The 19,000-nt window shown below is 39.3% G+C and overlaps 2 protein-coding genes across 3 annotated transcripts in view; one reads left to right on the plus strand and one right to left on the minus strand.

The window, feature by feature from the left end:
• Nucleotides 1–1,664: 1,664 nt before the first annotated feature.
• On the plus strand, nucleotides 1,665–1,868 carry RB195_012460 (uncharacterized protein; the record flags this gene model as incomplete). Its single annotated transcript, XM_064194312.1, has 1 exon — nucleotides 1,665–1,868. The coding sequence occupies one exon, from the start codon at nucleotides 1,665–1,667 to the stop codon at nucleotides 1,866–1,868; it is 204 nt and encodes a 67-aa protein (XP_064051895.1).
• Nucleotides 1,869–1,962: 94 nt separating this feature from the next.
• Nucleotides 1,963–19,000, minus strand: part of RB195_012461 (uncharacterized protein) — a gene marked incomplete at both ends in the record, with an annotated part of 38,485 nt that continues 21,447 nt past the window's right edge. For both annotated transcript variants that reach the window (XM_064194313.1, XM_064194314.1), the window contains 36 exons: nucleotides 1,963–2,100; nucleotides 2,169–2,309; nucleotides 2,379–2,524; nucleotides 3,024–3,114; nucleotides 3,339–3,468; nucleotides 3,599–3,663; nucleotides 5,563–5,685; nucleotides 5,911–6,094; nucleotides 6,167–6,297; nucleotides 6,354–6,461; nucleotides 6,548–6,627; nucleotides 6,733–6,829; nucleotides 6,885–7,009; nucleotides 7,215–7,368; nucleotides 7,424–7,540; nucleotides 7,600–7,773; nucleotides 8,177–8,277; nucleotides 8,928–9,009; nucleotides 9,869–9,968; nucleotides 10,208–10,377; nucleotides 10,441–10,568; nucleotides 10,631–10,725; nucleotides 10,778–10,876; nucleotides 10,957–11,113; nucleotides 12,206–12,273; nucleotides 14,662–14,804; nucleotides 14,862–15,005; nucleotides 16,097–16,257; nucleotides 16,331–16,526; nucleotides 16,598–16,714; nucleotides 16,861–17,042; nucleotides 17,115–17,294; nucleotides 17,356–17,447; nucleotides 17,932–18,056; nucleotides 18,331–18,477; nucleotides 18,858–18,961. In XM_064194313.1, the coding sequence (XP_064051896.1) occupies nucleotides 1,963–2,100; nucleotides 2,169–2,309; nucleotides 2,379–2,524; nucleotides 3,024–3,114; nucleotides 3,339–3,468; nucleotides 3,599–3,663; nucleotides 5,563–5,685; nucleotides 5,911–6,094; nucleotides 6,167–6,297; nucleotides 6,354–6,461; nucleotides 6,548–6,627; nucleotides 6,733–6,829; nucleotides 6,885–7,009; nucleotides 7,215–7,368; nucleotides 7,424–7,540; nucleotides 7,600–7,773; nucleotides 8,177–8,277; nucleotides 8,928–9,009; nucleotides 9,869–9,968; nucleotides 10,208–10,377; nucleotides 10,441–10,568; nucleotides 10,631–10,725; nucleotides 10,778–10,876; nucleotides 10,957–11,113; nucleotides 12,206–12,273; nucleotides 14,662–14,804; nucleotides 14,862–15,005; nucleotides 16,097–16,257; nucleotides 16,331–16,526; nucleotides 16,598–16,714; nucleotides 16,861–17,042; nucleotides 17,115–17,294; nucleotides 17,356–17,447; nucleotides 17,932–18,056; nucleotides 18,331–18,477; nucleotides 18,858–18,961 (4,595 nt within the window). The remainder of the gene's footprint in view (nucleotides 2,101–2,168; nucleotides 2,310–2,378; nucleotides 2,525–3,023; nucleotides 3,115–3,338; nucleotides 3,469–3,598; nucleotides 3,664–5,562; nucleotides 5,686–5,910; nucleotides 6,095–6,166; nucleotides 6,298–6,353; nucleotides 6,462–6,547; nucleotides 6,628–6,732; nucleotides 6,830–6,884; nucleotides 7,010–7,214; nucleotides 7,369–7,423; nucleotides 7,541–7,599; nucleotides 7,774–8,176; nucleotides 8,278–8,927; nucleotides 9,010–9,868; nucleotides 9,969–10,207; nucleotides 10,378–10,440; nucleotides 10,569–10,630; nucleotides 10,726–10,777; nucleotides 10,877–10,956; nucleotides 11,114–12,205; nucleotides 12,274–14,661; nucleotides 14,805–14,861; nucleotides 15,006–16,096; nucleotides 16,258–16,330; nucleotides 16,527–16,597; nucleotides 16,715–16,860; nucleotides 17,043–17,114; nucleotides 17,295–17,355; nucleotides 17,448–17,931; nucleotides 18,057–18,330; nucleotides 18,478–18,857; nucleotides 18,962–19,000) is intronic.

The raw sequence follows: 19,000 nt of genomic DNA on the forward strand, positions 1-19,000 counted from the left end.
GATTTTGCTTAAGCCTAAGCTAAAATCTATTGAAATAAAAATTAAAAAATATATATATTAAGGAACAAGGGCCCTGAGACTTTCTGCCCTCAGCAACGCACGACTGACTCCCTCCTCCTCGTCAAGAATAAGGTCCACAATCACAGATGACTTTTGTTCTTTGTTTTTTTTACATTAATTTTACTATTAAGTATTACGTATTATTTAATAACCATAAATTACAATAATAACTAATATATAACCACTTTCCGGTGATTATCAAAAATTCGTAGATTGACGAATGACGTTCATCAGAAAGTGTCCGTTGAAACAACGATGAGAAAGTCTGCTCAGTGAAGAATATTCAGCTCTTAGACCCCTTAGAGCTCTTAGACCCACACAGAGATAATTCGTGAAGGAAGTTAGGGTAGAGAGAAGTTTAGTCTTTGAGTTCCTATGCACATGCATACAAACGCACACACTAAAGCTCGGGATTCCTTAAATAATTGACGAGGAACGTGTAATCTAGGAAAATTAAACACAATTAGAACACGTGAGATCTGCGGGTTACGCTTGTAAAAGTAAAAAAACATCTGTTGAACGACTAAGGTGAATAGAGGTACGAACACAATGAATGGAAGCACAGATATGAACAGAAGGGGCATGAAAAAATAGAATTAGGATCGAAAAGAGGCAGAAAGACAGACTGAAATAGATGAATATAGAGGGATGAAGAGGGAATGTGTGAGTGAGGGAGGGGAAAAGAAACACAGATACCGCTCAAGAAGTACGCATTAGTATTTCTACTTTTGCCAAGATTCCTCGAATAACTGTGTAGAATCGACCGCAGCAATCGACTCTTCTCCGAAAGATTCGAAAGCTCGACCAGTCATATATTCGCCATCAGTCGTTCGAAAATATGAGCGGGATGTGAATAAATAAGTTTGTCATTGTCTCTTTAAAGGTTCAGGAGGTTAGGATAGAGAAAGGATGCGACACGAATACACTAAATACACAAACAATGAGAATTGTGGAAGGCATCGAACAGGTACACGGAGTTACAAACATAGAGACAGAATGAGAAACGAACGGTTGATTAAACTGACAAACCAAGGAAATAAGTTATGTTCCTTAGTAATTAAAATAATTGAAACTCAAAATTTGAGTTTCAATGATTTTAATTCAACATTTCCGTCCACACTTGCATATCTTTGCGTGGACGACCGCGACGCATCCGAGGAAGTTTACAAGCAATACCCTATTGATATATACTCGCCCAACCTTTTACGCTGGCTCAATCAGACGAAAGACTCCTTAATTTGCTTGTAGTTGGCCATGTAGTGCATGAAAGTTAACAAAAGGCTAAAATGGAAAGGACTTGGGGTCAACATATCAGGAAAGCAAAAATCCTGGACACGTGGGTATAACCCACCTAATAACAAATACGTAATATGTACTACTATTGAAAGCCTGTATCCGCCCAGGTTCCAAGCTTATCATCCCAGCTGTGCTTCTTTCCGTTTACTATAGACTTCAACTTACACATTTAGTAGCAGTTACCTACAGTTCCAAAACAGTGAACACTGAGATTATAGAAGAGAGAGGAGGAAGGAAACCTAAAGAGTAAAATTCAAGAAAAAAAAAACAATAGCATTCAAAGCACAACACAGTTTCATTAATTACTTATGGGAATGAGTGAGGCTAGAGTAGAAAATATCATACTTAGAAAAAAAAATTTAGTAGCAAGCGCATCTAATATGTATTATTCGTATGTCACACATTTTGTTTACAGACTCGATCAATATTTATTAAATGCGTACAAACATGTGCTATCACAGCGAACAATCGACCCGATTCTCATTGGGATAAAAAAAATGAACGACAGATAATTGCAAAACAACAACTATCCAGAAAAAGAATAGTTTTGAGCTTAGAGCACACCCGACATTTTGGCCAGGACACCAACGAACACGCAACATTACGCTAAAGCTTCAAGTCGTAGATACCATCAGTCGCTAGCTCGTCTTCTTGGGCGAATTTTCCACCGCTCCAGTTGTGAATCGCTAAGCCATTCTGATGGGTTTTTGAAATGTCAGCTTCTCGAGAGAACTCGAGGAACACCTAAAGCATATTAGAATACATAGCGCTAGTCTCAGGAGTACTGTAGCAACGCAGTATGAATACCGTACCTGTTCTAATGTTGTTTGACTGAGGGAGTAGTCCTCAAAACCAAATTTCCTGGATATCACTTCGATCTTATCGAAAAGTTTAGACCATGAAACACCTGCGCGCTTCGGCAATTCATAGTTGAGTTGCAGAAGATGGTGTTCCTACAATCGTGAGTAACTAATAACTCGCACCGCTAAACATCTGGTACTCCTCCCTTTAAATCACGTCACCTTCAAAATAGCGCCCGGAAAGATTTTAGGAATTTCATTTTTCACATTTTCTGCATCTTCAATTCGCTCTAGGCGGATCAGTAGTGTAAATCCAGCACCGTATCTGCTCTTGATGTGTTGACAACTGCCGTAGCATTTGAAACGACCTAAAGTGAAAAATAAACCAATAATCGCTAAACAAATAAAAAAAAACATGTTTGAAAGAAGAATATCAGCACATAAAAATACCAGAAAAATGGGAGAATGTCACACTTTAGGTATAGCGCTTTAAATAGAATAGCAGATCTTAGAGTTTAGCAGGTCCTGTTGGTCAGGCTACTGCATGCCAACAGGCCCTCGAGATGCAAAAAGTTGGAGACGAGGTAGCGATTTGAAAAAGAAACTCTCAAAACGAGTCAAAAAAAAAACTAATTTGAACAACATGAGCTCTGGTCGTAGATGCAAAGACTATTGGGGACAGAAAGGAAGGTGAAAAAAGGAAGGTAACCACTACTGTTTGGATGGAAAATAAAAGCCAAAAGCGAAAAAAAAAGATCTATAAATGGAAAGTGAGTGTGTGACATTGGGAGATCCGATTGCAGGCGAGAGAAGGCGAGCGAAGGAGAGACTAATCATGAAGTATGCGTAAAAAAGTCTGTTACTAACCGTTCACCATTATCGACAACTCTGTACATAATGCTTCACATTCATCCATACTATGAGATGTTAGCACCAATGATGTCCCAAGTGTTCGAACCTATATGAAGTCGTCAATCAATAATGGATGGAAAATAAAAGCCAAAGGCGAAAAAAAGTGTTTTAGATCTATAAATGGAAAGAAAAATATAAATATAATATAAATGGAAAATCTATAAATGAATATAAATTTACTGTTATAAGTACAATGACCATTCGTATAAATGGTCATTGTACTTCTAACAGTAAATTCACCACTGTGAAAATTTCTCATCTAGTGATTACCCTGGTGAAAATATTCCAAATGATTCTACGAGCTTTTGGGTCCACACCAGTTGTCGGTTCATCAAGAAGCAGCACAGGTGGCAGACCAATCAAGGCTATACCAAGAGATAGTCGTCGTTTATTACCGCCACTGAAAACATCATTTGTTCAACACTTTCAAAAAAAACATTAAGTTCCATCACTGATAACATTTCTATTTAATCCCATAAGGAAAATTGTCCACATGCCAGTTTCCATTCACAAAAATAAACTCTTCTTACCTATATCCTTTAATCTGCCTCTTTGCATACATTCCTATACCTATCGTATGAATGACAGCATTCACCTAGAACAGCTACACAAGATTAATCAATTGTCATGATTCCCATTAAGAAAATTTAAATGAGAGGAGAGACATTCATCGGTACTTTCAAGATTCCTGCTCGGAAACATCACCACTACCAATCGAGAAATTTACATAAATGTTCTCTAAGTCCTCTCTTCTTGAAACCTCGGCATTTGAGAGTGTATTTATGTTTTCTTGTTATGCCAACGAGGTTTAGGTGAATTTTTTTTATTGGCCTGAGGGTTCGACAAACTCGTCTTTTTCAAAGGCCTGAAAATGGTTCGAGGTCTTTGATACCATGCATATCCCATCTCCTCTCTCCTCGCCAAGCCTCGATATTGTTCCAAGTACACCACGCAAGACCTTCAAAAGGAAAACAACTGACCAGTTCCACCGACTAGCGGGGTTGGTAAACCACCGCGTTCTTAAAGATTGTCACCCAGGCGAATGAGATCTACGCACTGTGCAGTATCCCTACTGGTGTCTGGATAACTTTAAGGAACTGCATTTGGGGCAATCCTATAGCTCACAGAGTGTTATGAACGGCAAGAATTCACTGGTAATTGATAAGCACTCATTTTTGTTATTCATGGACGGATTCCTGACGGAAATCCAGAATGCTTCCAATGCCTTCCTAGCAGATATTTCTTTCTCGTGGGCTAGTATCGTACATTTTACTTCAAAAATAAAACTACACAATGGCATTGCAAGTGTAAAATGGTATCGCAAGGAATGCTCGAAAAACATATTGCTAATCGCAAAGTTAGCCCATCCTGATGGCATGAAAAAGGCAGTTATCCGAAATATGGTCAAGACAGCAACTGCAATGTGCACAGGGGATAGAGAACGGGAGGAATCACTAAAACTAGCCACAAGCATAGCTAGTTGAAACGGTTACACCAGATTGAAATCTACTTAACACCCAATCTCGAACTGCAAACAAGACAGTGAGGATCCCACGTGAAGGTAGAATTCCTTTGTGCATCCCCTTCGTCTCTGACTCCTTAACTGCTGCTATACAACGGATTCTTTTGCGAGCACAGCTGCAAGATGATGTTGTGTTGGTGAACATCCCGAGCGACAGCGTCAATCGACAGTTAGTTCGCAATAGATTCTACGATAGGCAATGCGTGTCGTAATGTTGTGTGGTTTGTCCATTTGGTAAGGCCGGTGATTGCACAAACATCGGAGTTATTATATTTACCAAATAGAATGCCTAACGTGCAACGCCATTCATATTGGAGAAACTGGAAGGATGCTGAACGTGCGTATCAAGGAACATTTGGCTGGTAAAAGGCGAGGGAGTTCGATGACACCGTTAGGGCGCCACAAAAATGATAAGCATGATGGAAATGAGTTTGAAGTAAAGTGTACGATACTAGCCCACAAAAAAGAAATATCTGCTAGGAAGGCATTGGAAGCATTCTGGATTTCCGTCAGGAATCCGTCTATGAATAACAAGAACGAGTGCTTATCAATTACCAATGAATTCTAGCCGTTCATAACACTATGTGAGCTATAAGATTGCCCCACATGCAATTCCTTAACGATATCCAGACACTAGTACTTAAGGATACTGCACAGTGCGCAGATCTCATTCGCCTAGGTGACAATCTTTAAGAACGCGGTGGTTTACCAACCCCGCCAGTCTTTTTCGCTAGTTTTCCTTTTGAAGGTCTTGCGTGGTGTACTTGGAACAATATCGAGGCTTGGCGAGGAGAGATGAGTTTGATGGGATATGCATGGTATCAGAGACCTGGAACCATTTTCGGGCCTTTCAAAAAGACGAGTTTGTCGAGACGTCAGACCAATAAAAAAGTTTCACCTAAACCTCGTTGGCATAACAAGAAAACACAAATACATAAATGTTGACGTTTGATTCCAGAAGACTACACCCACTTTCTCAGGTATTTCCTTCTTTGGAATTCCACGAATTCTCGCAAACATGTACAGCGTTTCTTCACCAGTCATTTCCTTTAGAACAGCATCAAATTGAGGGCAGTAGCCAATATTTTCGCCGGCCTAAAAACTAATCAATATCTAAACTCAAACTTGCGTACGTTTTGATTTAAACAGTAGTTTCAGAGCTACGCTGAAAATAGGCGGCCTGAAATATGCAACTCTCAGGAGTCCAAGAAAAATTCAGTTTGACCGTTCTTTCTGCTCCTCAAGCAGAGGTCCACAGGTCACCTTCTCGCTTCTTCGTTTTTTTTTATATACTTGTATATGTGTGCACTTGTCACTCACCTTTCTCCAATCTGTCTTTACACTCCATCCATTCACAAAAGCGTCTCCACCACTTATTTCATTCTCTCCTGTCAACATCTGAAAGGTGCTCGTCTTTCCAGCTCCGTTGACTCCGAGTAGTCCAAAACAGTCGCCGTTCTTTACATGGAAAGTCACTCCTTTCACAGCGTTAAAATCACCGTACCTTAACGAAACCATTGTACCCAAAAAAAACGACCTATCAAGTCGTCACACAGCTTCCTAGCCGAGCACTTACCATTTCTTAATGTCATCCACAATGACAGCTGTAGCATGTCGATCCATAGATTTCACACGAGCTTTCTCGGCTATGACGTCACTATCCTCGCCAGTATATTCAATGTCGCTCTCGAGTTTCCAGTTCTCGCTCTGCAATGAACGATTCTACGCTTTCTCAAAAGTCTACACCGTCATCTCCTCCTCGCCTTTGAATCCGCGACGCGATAGTTCTTTCGTAATCCTTTGCAGTATGCCAGCAACCAGCCAACCATATTATTTTCATACCCGAATACAAAAAGCCAGTAGAAGAAGCCCTGCAACCTTACAATCTCTAGGAAAAAATGGTTGTCATGTACTCTTAAAAAATGTACAAGCTAGGAAGTAGAGTAACTTCGATTACCTGTACAGCAAAAAAGATCATAGGGAACAATATCCCCAATCTACCCGCGTCAGTGAGAACGTGATCAGTGTAGATCCTGTCTGGAACATTAACTACTCAAGAAAAAAGTATTGGAAAAAATCGCGTAGCTGGAGTATTGTAACATTACAAACAATATTTCAATTCAATAACTGAAACTCCTTTACCTTTGGAACTACCGCAGCACTGCAGACTATTTTTGTAGATGGCATTGGAACAATCAAGCATTTTGCACGCTTGCCTACCAAACTCATTGTTGTACACCTCAAAATCAATAAGCAAATTTTGCATGACTAATCCCAGAATGGGGCTTACGTACCACTGTAAAAATGTTAGATATACTGTAGGTAGGAAAGAAGAATGAAAGTATGACGCTCCATGTGTACGCTATATCAACGTTGGCTGTTTGTTGAATGATGGGTATGGCTATCGTTCCAATCATTCCTGAAAGGAAAGGTAGGAAAAGAAAACTGGATACATCCACATCTCGCTACTTTCCCTTCATTTCATCCGTCCGTGAACATATTTCAAAACCCCTACGCCCAACTGCTCGCAGAAGCCCCTCTTACAAGAAATACAACTTACGAAGCAGCAAATTTCATAAAAGTATATTTCTACGAAAAAAAATCATCTGAATCAGTTTCCGTACCTGTAATTATGTTATACATAACAATTAATGTGAAACCCTTTGGCGCCGAATTGAAAGCAAATGAAAACCAATACGTAAAAGGAATAGTTGTCCAACCATATAAAGCCATTGCAAGCAACAAAATGAGTACAGTTGTGAAATTTTTGGTGTAGGGCTGAAGAAGATCAATCAATGCAACTCAAAATCGATCGAATTGACGCTATTCCCACCTCAACATTAAAAGCGTAGAAAATTACAACAAAAGCGGCCATCCTTACAATATACCAGATAACATCCCATACAAATGCTGTGATCCAGTACATCCAAGGCCGTAGGCCCGACAACATCTGAACAAGATCGCAAAAGTAAAGTAGTTCAACGTCTGTTTACGTGAGAAAACTTGCACCTGCATATGTTTACTCTTCTTTTTTCTTTCTCTTATAAGAAATTGACAGCAGGTTGCAACAACTATAGACATGCATACAATGACAGCGTAAGACAACATAAAGGCGGCACCATCGGAAAAGTTACGATTCTTCAGAACGTCTTGCGTCACTGGGGGAAATGGATGATTATTCACCTACAACAATCGAAATCGATGAATGAGCAATTGTTTGCCAACAGCAAAGTTATTAGAAGAGTAGAGACTTCTAAAAAAATTAATGAAAATTATGTCAGGAAAAATTGAAACAACTTATCCCTGGTATTGCTAAAAGGAAATTATTTCTTCGCCTTTCTAGTTTCTAAATCAAAGAAAGTTCTAACAAGTTGTTTAAAAAAAAACTCAACTTCCTAAAACCTTTTTTCCTTCCTAAGACTCAACTTCCTAAAACCTATGAATGGATCCCTCCATCCACGCACACACGAGATCATTTTCTAATAATCACTCTAGTGAGTATGCTCCTTAGTTTAGAAGTTTTTCTCATCCAACTGAATGTATTCCTTCTAAAAACTATCATGAAAATAAGAACGATCTTGCTTACCCCTAGCGTAATGTTCTTCTTGAGAGCCTGTGAAATAAACATCGAGTCAGCGAGACTAATCGCCAATGGCGGAGTGGTGTAACCGAAGTTGTTGAAGTAAGCTGAAAAGCCGGTATGAAACAACATAGACACCATTACCTACGCTTTCACCAATTCTAGCTCTCATAATAAACTAGTAGTTAAAATACTAAGTAATGTTTTTCATTTATTTACTCTTTCTTCATTCCCTCATCCAGGACTCGCACACAAAAGTAAATAAATTTGAAAAAAACATAACAATGTATGAAACGGTCTACATAGTTTGAAATATAAGACCACTAGAGTTTCAGAAAAGAATTATGGGAAAGTTACGATATATTTCACTTTGATGTGTGATTTTTCTTACAATGTACGAGAGGTTAGGTAAGTTCTTTCGCCTCGTCCGGGATCAAAACCGTAAAAGACATTGTACTCAAAACTCCTTATGGCTTTCCTTAAACGCATGCTGAAGATTATGAAGAAAAAAATACAGAAAATCCAAAAGAAGAGGTGAAGATTAGAAAATTCAAAAACATGGAAATTTCTGAAATGACTGTAATGACACTTGGAACCGCTATCACTTTGTCTCGTCTCCCATTTTTCACTTGTAACTTGCACCTGGTATCACTCACTTTACAGGTAAAGAATGAACCACAACAGTTTCGCAACAAGAACTTTAAAAATCTTCTAAAAATATGCGTTAGCAGAAAACTGCGAGCAATTTTATGCGTACCTCTGAGATTTCTTGCATTCTCCTTGATAAATTGTCGCTGGAATGCCAGCGGATAACGAATACCAAACTCTCTTGAGCCAATCTAAAAAATATCGCACGAAAGCTCAAATATTTATCTGTGATCAGTGTCGAATAATGATTGATTTTAGCTAATTAATTTCCTTTTATTTTCCTTTTTATCGGTTTCGAATGTGTGATTCAAACAAAGTGTTATAGCATTAGTAACTGTAATTGCAATTCGAAATTATGTAAGCCAAAGTAGGACAAATATAAAAAAAGATGAGCCCTCAAGAGAATGAAAAGGACGCTAGAAGAAAAGGGATGGCATGTAGAGATAGTGAAAAAAAACAGGTAATTCTCAGAAGCACGACACTTTGCCACTACATCGTGGGCTTTGGACTGGCTCAGGTCATATCGTTAGAAACCAAAAATACATTTGAGATTGAGTAAACAAAGAAAAAACGAGCATAAAAGCAGCGTATCACGATTTTGACGTGGTGCGGAACCCACAGCGAAAGCGTATAGTTTGGATAATAGATTGTGAAACCCAGGTTGGTTCCAGTTCTGTCTCTAATAGTGGTGAAAAACAGCGTGGGAGTTGCTTAAGTTCCTACGAGGTACGTAAGAACACACCTCCATGTACACATTCCGTTCCCCTCAGCAGCGTATTCATTATTCTCTCTTGAGCAGGCTGCTGAGAAGACATTATTGATCATCGATCGCCCGCTTTTGGATGATGAAATCGTTGTAAAAAGAGATGGCGTCTTTCATGCTGATTTTCACGACCATTAGTGAAAGATGAGTGGAACCACGCTGGGCTCCGCAATCTGCTACCCTTACTCTACGCTCTTGCTATGGATTCCGCACCATGTCAAAATCGTGTGATACGATGCTTCTAACAATTTGAAGGAAGAGACTGTGAAACGCAGCAAGATGCTCACCTGATGTATGAGATTCAGCACGTACGACGTCACATTTCCAACAGTATCAGCGAAAAGATTTGATTGCGCTCCGAATCTTACAAATGTAGACCGAACAAGCCTTAATTTTCTTTTCTCATATCGCAAAAATTATTCATACTTCGGTTTAAAACAACTGAATTCGAGTTATTTCAGAAATCAGTAGTACGCTGAGGAAAAAAATTAAAGATCTTGAAGACATTCACTAACACTCAGTTATTTTTTGCAGCAAGTATGGGGCAGTAAGAATTTGATTCAAACAAATGACCAGAACTGTTAATCAAATACATTGCTTCTTGTGAGACTACCGAATTGATTTACCCTTTCAAGTCAATCCCATCCTGAATTCGAGGATCCGTCTCGTTGGAAACTAGTATAAATGCAGAACCGCTCGAACCACCGAATGGTGACAGATCAATTTTCAAACTTGGCTGTTCGGTAGGACTTGGTACTAGTGTCGTAGTCCATACCATCAGAGCCATGTAAGCTATCTAAAACCAATAAAGCGAATGAAAACAGAGAGAAAATCAGAAAATTTACATAAGTGATCTTACAGGAAACAGCAGGTTAAGCAAGAACATAATCCATTTTCGATAGAAATAAATGGTCCTCTTAATGAACATCGCCTCAACATGTTGCCAATAGTACGGAAAGCCTCTGAGTCGTTTTGTCAGTCGTAGTTCTAGAAATCATATTGATACACATATTGATTGATCAGATTTCGAAATTGAGAACAACTCGTACGCTGAAGAATCGGATCGTTCTCCTCTATCTCCTTCGTTTCTACTGTGTCCTCGCCATGCTCCTGGTTAAATCGCTCCTGTGCTATGTCGCCGACTCTGTGATGAGTAAATCAATATTACATCAATACGTATCGATCAATGTGCTTACTTCAAGAACACTTCTTCCATTGTGGTTATCGATACACCAAAAGATGAAATCCCGAGGTTGTTTTGAGAAGCTTCCAATTCAGCGAACATTGACGAAAATCTGAGTTAGAAGAAATAATGTTCTAGAAATGTGGATCGCATTTGAAGCACGCAAGTCTCATGCATGGTTACAGTACTCACTGCGATCTGCATTTGGTAGACAGGAGGAAAGTCGCTTCTTGCCCGACAAATGACTGAAGTCGTACATCGCTTACATGTCGTCGTAACAATTCCATCGTATTATTCACTTGTCGCTCGGATGAATTTTCGTAGACAACAGTTAGGTGGTAGCCATCGCCTAAGCAGTCATGTAAAGCGGTGAACATGCATTTTCTAAAGCAATGAAGAGCGCAAGAACACTTTAATAGAATCGCAAAAGTTCGACTTTCCCTGAATCTTGGCATAATGACCGGGACTATTTGATTGATATTGTCAAGCGATAGCAAAATTGTTAACTATCTTTAATTGCGACTAACGTTTTGGCATTATCGTCTTCGTCAGAGCTTCAGCACCCGCGTTGCCGTGATGTTAGCGGACATCCGCGTTGTGGATCCGCTCCGCGGAGCGGCGACAACGCCGAAACGGTAGCCGTAATAAAATAGTGTTAACAATCTTGGCTATTGCTTGACAATATAAATCAAATACACTATTAGAATATTTTTCAAAATCTCGAGTTTTGTTTTTGATAGAGCTGATTAAAGGCAGCATACCACGAATCTGGAGTGGTACAGATTTCAGGTCGAGTATCCGTATTTGGTATTTCGTAGATTATGGAGACCGCTCATCCCTCCCTCCCTCACTGCAAGCAGGCCCCTGAATGTTGTTTTAGACGATGCCTTCTATTGCAGTGCGCCACCCTTGCAGGTGTAGCGTCCCTTACTGCCTATCGGGGCAGTCCGAATTGATTCTCGACGAATCGCAGAGCGGAGGCAGCGCAAGGGTTGGAGCGTTGCAATAGATGGCGTCTACAAAACAGCATTCTGGAGACGGCTGTTTGCAGTGATACAGGGAGAGATTAGTGGAACTTCCCCCGTCTCCATAATCTACGACCCCGTATACGGGTACTGCACCTGAAATCCGCACCACCCATTTGCGGCATGTTGCCTTTAAATATCACAGAAGTTTATGCAGGCTCTGTTGCATCTTTTCTAAGGCTGCTCGCAGAGCTCAGAGTCGCGCGGACGCGCGGTTTACCGCCTCTGCGGTTTTGGTGGTCATCGAGCGCACTGTTGTGAATAGTCAATAACCACCAAAACCGCCAAACCGCGCCCCCTTGCGGTTCTGAGCTCTGCGGGCAGCCTAGAGGTTTTACTCCTAGGTAGTAAGTTTGCGCACGACACATGGAATGACTAGTGCATTAAATCTATCATAAGCAAATGTGATTTCTTACCGTATTGATTCTTCAAGAACATTCCAGAACCACAACATTGCAATTGACCATGTGCAAGGATAGCTATCCTAGAAATAGAGAAACAATGCTTCAAATAATCACTTGCATTTTGTAGTTTTATGTGGAACACAAATACATGGGCCACCTTCCGGATGCTCTTGATATAATCAGCATTGAAGCCAAATTTAAACTAATCTACGTTAAGGATTTTCCGTCTCTAATTCCATCCTATCACAAGAATCTTTTCTTGTTGTGTTATTCTATTGGAAAATTGTTACTATTCAGAAAATTAGAGCATTTCTTGTCGTAGCTCCGCACTACAAAATTACTAATAAGTTAATCCTACCTCTAACATTTTGATACACGTAGACTACTAGGGAAAATAAATTGAATATTGGTCAAAACTATATTAAAGGCTCCTAGAGAGCGAACGTGTGGGAAATCTTATGCAAAATGACATCTCCACTAAGGGAGCAGGGAAAACAATGGGAATGTTTGCTGCAGCACGTAGCAAATTGGCGGGACGCGTTACCGTACCCCCGAGAAGCTATTGGAGATCAAAATTGATGGGCACGCAAGAAATTTCTAGAAATGATAACAAATACGCATTGGGCTTCATATCGAACAATTTATAAAACAAAAGGGAAAAATATATGGATTAGGAAATACAATAATTAGGAGACCCTGGTAAAATTTGATGGAACGATTTCAAACTTTTCAATTTTACGATCGGCTCACTGTGATTTGATCAAGTGCGACCAGCCCACTGGTCGATGAACTCTGCCCCCTCTCTGCTTCCTCTCATCTCCTGTCAGGTTTTCTTCAATGTTTACTAGTGATGTTCTCAATTTTATTTCATTTCTTATGTTTTTTGCTTTTTCATCTCCCGTAACCACTTTGTTCTTTGTTCTCACTTTGTTAGCAGAAAAAATATGAAAGCTTTGTCCTAATTCTTCACTAAAAGGCCGTTACATTTCATTTCAAGCAACATTTAAGTAGAATCATTAGTCGTTAGGTGTTTCTTAGAAGCAGAAAATTTGTTCGCTAGCTGTTAGAAAGAAAACCACCCAAAAACGAGTACTGGGTGGGTTAGTTGCGACCCAAAATTAAGACAAAAAACCTGCAATGAAATCCTTCCAGTCATCTTCTTTTAAAACATTAAGAAGATTGTAAATTGACCAATAGCTAACAGCCTATTTGCTCAACTCCTGCTGAGATTCCTGAGACCCTAACCATGGTTAGGAAAGGTGATATCTCGGCAGACAGCCGACTGCCAGAAAGCAATGACAATGGAGTTTCGTTTGTTTCGGTAATTTAGTGGTTCGGTTAATTCCATAATCACCTAATCGTAAGTGCGATAATCGTTTCCAATCCTTATTCGCTAAAGTCACGCCGTAATAGATAGTTTTATAGTTCTTAAGCAATACCCAAGAAAGGATGCTTTAGGAAAAATAATGACAAAGGATCACTTTACATCAACTGACTTGGTTTTCGGTTGGTAACTGTTCAATAGGAGAATATGTGACAAATTACCACGTTCTTTTTACACATGTTACAGCTTTTTTTCTGAGTCAGCGAATACGTTGCTCAACCTTCTTCCTTCCAACCAGCTTATTGTCAGATGTCGGTACATTTAGCCTCTTGATTAGAAAAAAAGATGTGAAGGATATTTCACTAGCTCCATCTAGAATTTTTTTTCTGTTTTTTTTTCAGAGTTAGTGTATTCAACACAGAACTTTACCAGAAATCCAAAATATGTATGTATGTGAGCCATCTGCTCCGCCCCGCTCCTGCCTTTTATCCTATTGCCAATTAGGAAAATTCATCAATTGTTGAGAACCAATATATAGATGCAAATATCCATCTAATTTTGAAAAAGGAAATTCCACACAATTTCTGACATTGGCGTTTGTTTGCACAAAAGCACATAAAGTATCGTTTATCCCAACATTAACCATCTAAGCTTAAAACGTATTTCGTCTGTGCTGTCGTTTGTTGAGAAAAAAAAAAAGAAAAACAGAAGTAGAGAGAATTTTTTTAAAAGCAATTGGAGCTTCGTTAGACGACTAATCACGTGGTGTGGCCACAACCTATCATACACTTTTCTCCCTAGGGAATTATTGTCATTAGTGGTGGTTGAAGGACGTGACATCATTTTTTTCATCAAATCAAATTATTTGGGAGAATATGCGATGAGGTGAAATCCACCGCTGAGTTGAGGCAATAAGAATATTTACACACTTTGATAGTATTCTATTGGAACGAACTGTTTTACATCACGAAACGCTTTAGGCCTGAGACGACAATTATCATGTAAGATTTTATAAAAGTCGTGATTCTTTATAGTAACAGTAGGACTTTGGACTGTTGGCGTTTCAATTTTTTTAGTTCTCATTGGTTCTTTCCAAAAACTCCTAGCTCAACTTAATCATATGTATTTATCCTATAAATCACACCTGTCCCCGAGAAGATCCGCTTCTTCCATGAAATGTGTTGTAAGGAGAATGGTCCTCCGGTTCTTCTCTGCCTGCAACAGAGTCCACGTCTCGTGACGTGCTCCAGGATCCATACCAGAGGTAGGCTCATCCAACATTACTATCTAAATAGCACAGCTGACAGTTTTTTTTTTCAACAAACTCCCCAACCATTAACTCACCTCTGATCCACCAATTAGAGCTATCGCCAGAGAGAGTTTTCGTTTCTGTCCGCCGGATAGCGTGCCTGCTCTGGAGTTCATTTTGAAATCGATTTTGAGTCGAGTCAAGATGTCTATAGCCTCTTTCTCGTAGTATTCGCGACCCTAAAATGGTGCAATTGGATGGACAAGTAGTGTGAGAAAAGGAGGAATTATCACGCTTTGAATTACTGTCGGATTTATAGTTGTTAATTTGTTTTTGGTTTTTTTTTTTTTTTTTTTTTGGGGGGGGCGGGTGTGGTGTAGCGGTTAGAGGTTTCGCTTCCTGCGCGATCGATCGGAGGTTCGAATCCGCCCTGGTGCTCACCAAGCCTTTCATCCATCCGGGGTCGATAAATTGGTACCAGACTTGTCTGAAAACTAAAACTAAAAACATTGAATTGACACATCGGCCAGCTACCGCAAGTCATTCTATAGGCCAGATACACGTTCGCAAACCTCAAACGATTCTGAATTGAAGTGAACGTGGGGGCGCATCCCAAGCGGATTGATCAACGCCAGAAACTTTATCCTTTATCCTTTAATTTGTTTCTATTATGTCACATAGACCATTTTTCATACAAAACACTGTCCAGATGGCAACAATGTCGAACGACTATCTATTAGGAATACGGAGATCATAAGGCGAGTCTCTTCATGACTATTTCCATTTGTTCAATGTACATGCTTTAAATTGCTTTGCTTAAATTTTTTATTCCTTAGGTATGAACCAGATTCCTTATTTCTCTGATACTGTTATAAAAAGTTGGCGGTTTGTGCGAGTCGTGTAGTAAACGTAACGTAACGTACTTCAGAATGAAGGGATTCAGTGCACGTTGTTTCAAGTTGAACTAGTCTCTCCTCCCTTTTTCGATTCTACCTACCCATATTCTAGAGGAGAAGAATTAGCCAGGACGTTAACTAAGAATAGGGATCACAGCAACCACCTATGTAGCTCAATTTAGAACAACTAAAGACTGGAACATCGCCTTGCTGACGTTTATTGAATATCGAACATGAAACCTGAGTCTGTAGTTGCACATCTCTAGTTGAATTAATTGCAAGTATTTATATGACTTATTTGGAAAACACACGAGTTTCGCTCGCTGCATACGTCCATCGCCAACCTCTGGTGCTGATACATGCAGATCAGGCAAAATGTATATCAATCATAGTTGCTCTAAAAGAAGCTTGAGGAAGAGTTGCACCGCACCCACCTTTAACTTGCAGAAAAATTCCAAGTGCTCCATCACTGTCAATGAACTGAAGAGTATGTTGTACTGAGGACATAGACCAGTCTGTTTTCGAACTTGCGGTAAACTCGTCCGAATGTCATAGTCATCAATGTAGGCGGTGCCAGATGACGGCGCAGTTACTCCTTAACAGTGTAGAATATGCGTCTGAGCAGTACTAAACGAAATAAATATAGTAACAAATTAAAAAATCGACACCTGTCAGCATACTGAACGTAGTACTTTTGCCAGCACCATTGTGGCCAAGCAGTGCAGTTATTTGACCATGACACATTTTCAGATTTAATCGATCGACTGCCTTTTTCTCGCCGAGTTTCCCAAATTGGCAATCGAACAATTTTTTGAAGAAAGAGGTACCGTACGTCTTTGACAGATTCACCACATTTATAGTAGCCTTAAGAGGAACTATTTCAAATCAAGTACGCAACTCGGGAAATTTCTTCTCATAGAAAAAAAAAACTGTACCTTTAAATCAGGTTCTGGCTCGATTTTTGCGAAGTCACGTTCTCCAGAGGTCTTCAGAAGAGATTGTTGTGATTCTATACTTTTTTTGGCTTGGGTTGACGGAAACCAATACGATCTCTGTTAAAATCCGTGATTCACCAAAAACAGGATAAGTCGAAAGTGGAGCATTTTTAGCAAGAAAAAGGTACGCTCAGAAAATGTACTCCCTTTTTCTGGCACTCTTTTCCAATGCTTCACAAAACTTTTCTACGGTGAGTGCTTACCTGCACGAAAAACCACGGCTTCTGCGGTACTCCCTCACCACCTGGATAAACCGCTTCCACATACCATGTGACCAGCATCAGAATAATACCGTCAACAATTAGCATGACCAAACAGTGCCCTACAGTAAGCCGCTGATCCGGAGTGGATGGGCTGAAGAGGAGACCCCAATGAAGTCCATCCGCTAAAATATCAAAAAAAAAGATAGTTAAAAAGCAAAAAGAGCCTGAATGACGCCTGAATGGGCCCGACGTACCCTGCGTCTCATACTGCGCCAAAAGGCTGACACCGTACGCCATTGCTATGTCAGGATTTAAGCAATTCCACATTCGTATTGGGAGTGAGTAAGGTGTCATCATATCAAAACTGTTGAAGAGAGCATACCAAAAGTAGAGTAACATCCAACCAACCACCGACACCAAAGTCGCAGCGGTTCCTGAAAAAATTCAAAATTTCCACTCCAACCAACAAAAGGGTGGGGACGCTGATGCACTTACCCGACTGCATGAAAGTGGATATAGCAAAGGCAAAATAGAGAGCATCGAATGCGTATACCAGGAAGAACACAAACATTACACTGCCATCAGACCTATAGCGATTGCCGATCAATTTTGGTCCATTTATCGCTCTAACAATGCTTACGCTTACAGTAAATCTGTCAATTTTATAACGAGTAGACACTCATCCGAAGATTTGAAGTCATTGAAAAAAAAACTACATGAGGTCTAGAAAACCTTTGTATAAGACATAGTGACCCTTTCTTCTTTCATCTTTGATTTCTATGAGAAACTGAATCCTTTAAACCATTCTCTAAGCGTGGACTGATGAGGACGGGTATGTCCAGTCCCAAAAAAACGGGCTTATTAGGTTTTAAAAAAAGGAAGAGGACAAAATATGTCTATGCCGTTACCTTATTACATCTATACCAAAGAAAACTGAGTTTTCAAGTTTTCTAGTATGTTTACGTAGTATACAGTGAGAGCTTACGTCTAGAAGATCAAATAGACCGACTGCAAATTGCGCCAGTAATTTTTTGATTTATTCAGTTAGTGTGAATAATTAAATGAACTTACTTTGTAGTTACAAAATGAAGTAGAATTGTTAGCACAATAACGGACACTACAAGTTTCACATAGTTCATAATAAAATGGCCAACCCAATGGATCCACTGACTCAAACCCATCACCCTCATGTATTCCTGAAATTATAAAATAACTAAGAAGAAAGCGAGTGTTCAAAAGGGCTACTTTGTAATTTGTAGCAGGACAAGAAACAAAAATAGGCTCTACTTCTCATCTTCTTCCTCAGAATCTTTTCACCTTAAGACTCCGCTTCCACTTATTTTGCCCACTCCTTTACGACAAACCTTTCTCATAGGTATTCAAATCACTGCTCTCATAGCTACTATTTAAGCGAAAATACAATCGCTCAGCCACCGATCAATCAATAAATCGATTTTATTGGTCGCTCACCTTCAGTCGGCTTTCTTTCTCCATCACCACACTCTTCACAATGTAGATAACACTTGTCATGTAGGAGAAGACAATCACAACAGGAAGAAAGAATGATCCAACTTCGATGATTTTTGACTGGTATGAGGGAAAAGGAAATCGACCGATCTACAAATAATTATTGATTCAATAACAACGCCAATGGTAGAAATTCTAAGTAAGGGTGAAGTAGAAAGGTGCATCTAAAAATGACATTATTTGCAAAACCAAAGGAATAACGATGAATATGAGATGAAAAATCTTTTTCTCTGAATAATAAATAAATATATATAATTGTTTATTACTTTATTACTAATATTACTTATTAATAATATTATTGTTTATTATTTTAATTATTTATTATTTTTAATAATAATATTATTTATTATTAATATTACTTACTTATTACTAATTGTTTATTAATCAGTTTACTCAACTTGAAGAAAGTTGCCAAAAAATAAGGGGATCTTTTCTTCGATAAGAAAACACATGAAATAGTGAAAACGTACCATCAAGTCTCCATTAAATGCAGGTATCTGTTGCCCTGTAAGTATTTCATGAATTGCATTGTTGATAGATTTTTGGACTGTCATGAAACCTTCCTTCCAATAGCCTGAAATTTGTAAAACCCTAGCGTTTCCCAGCTGGAATT

Source organism: Necator americanus, chromosome III (genome assembly GCF_031761385.1).
Source record: "Necator americanus strain Aroian chromosome III, whole genome shotgun sequence".
NCBI lineage: Eukaryota > Metazoa > Nematoda > Chromadorea > Rhabditida > Ancylostomatidae > Necator > Necator americanus.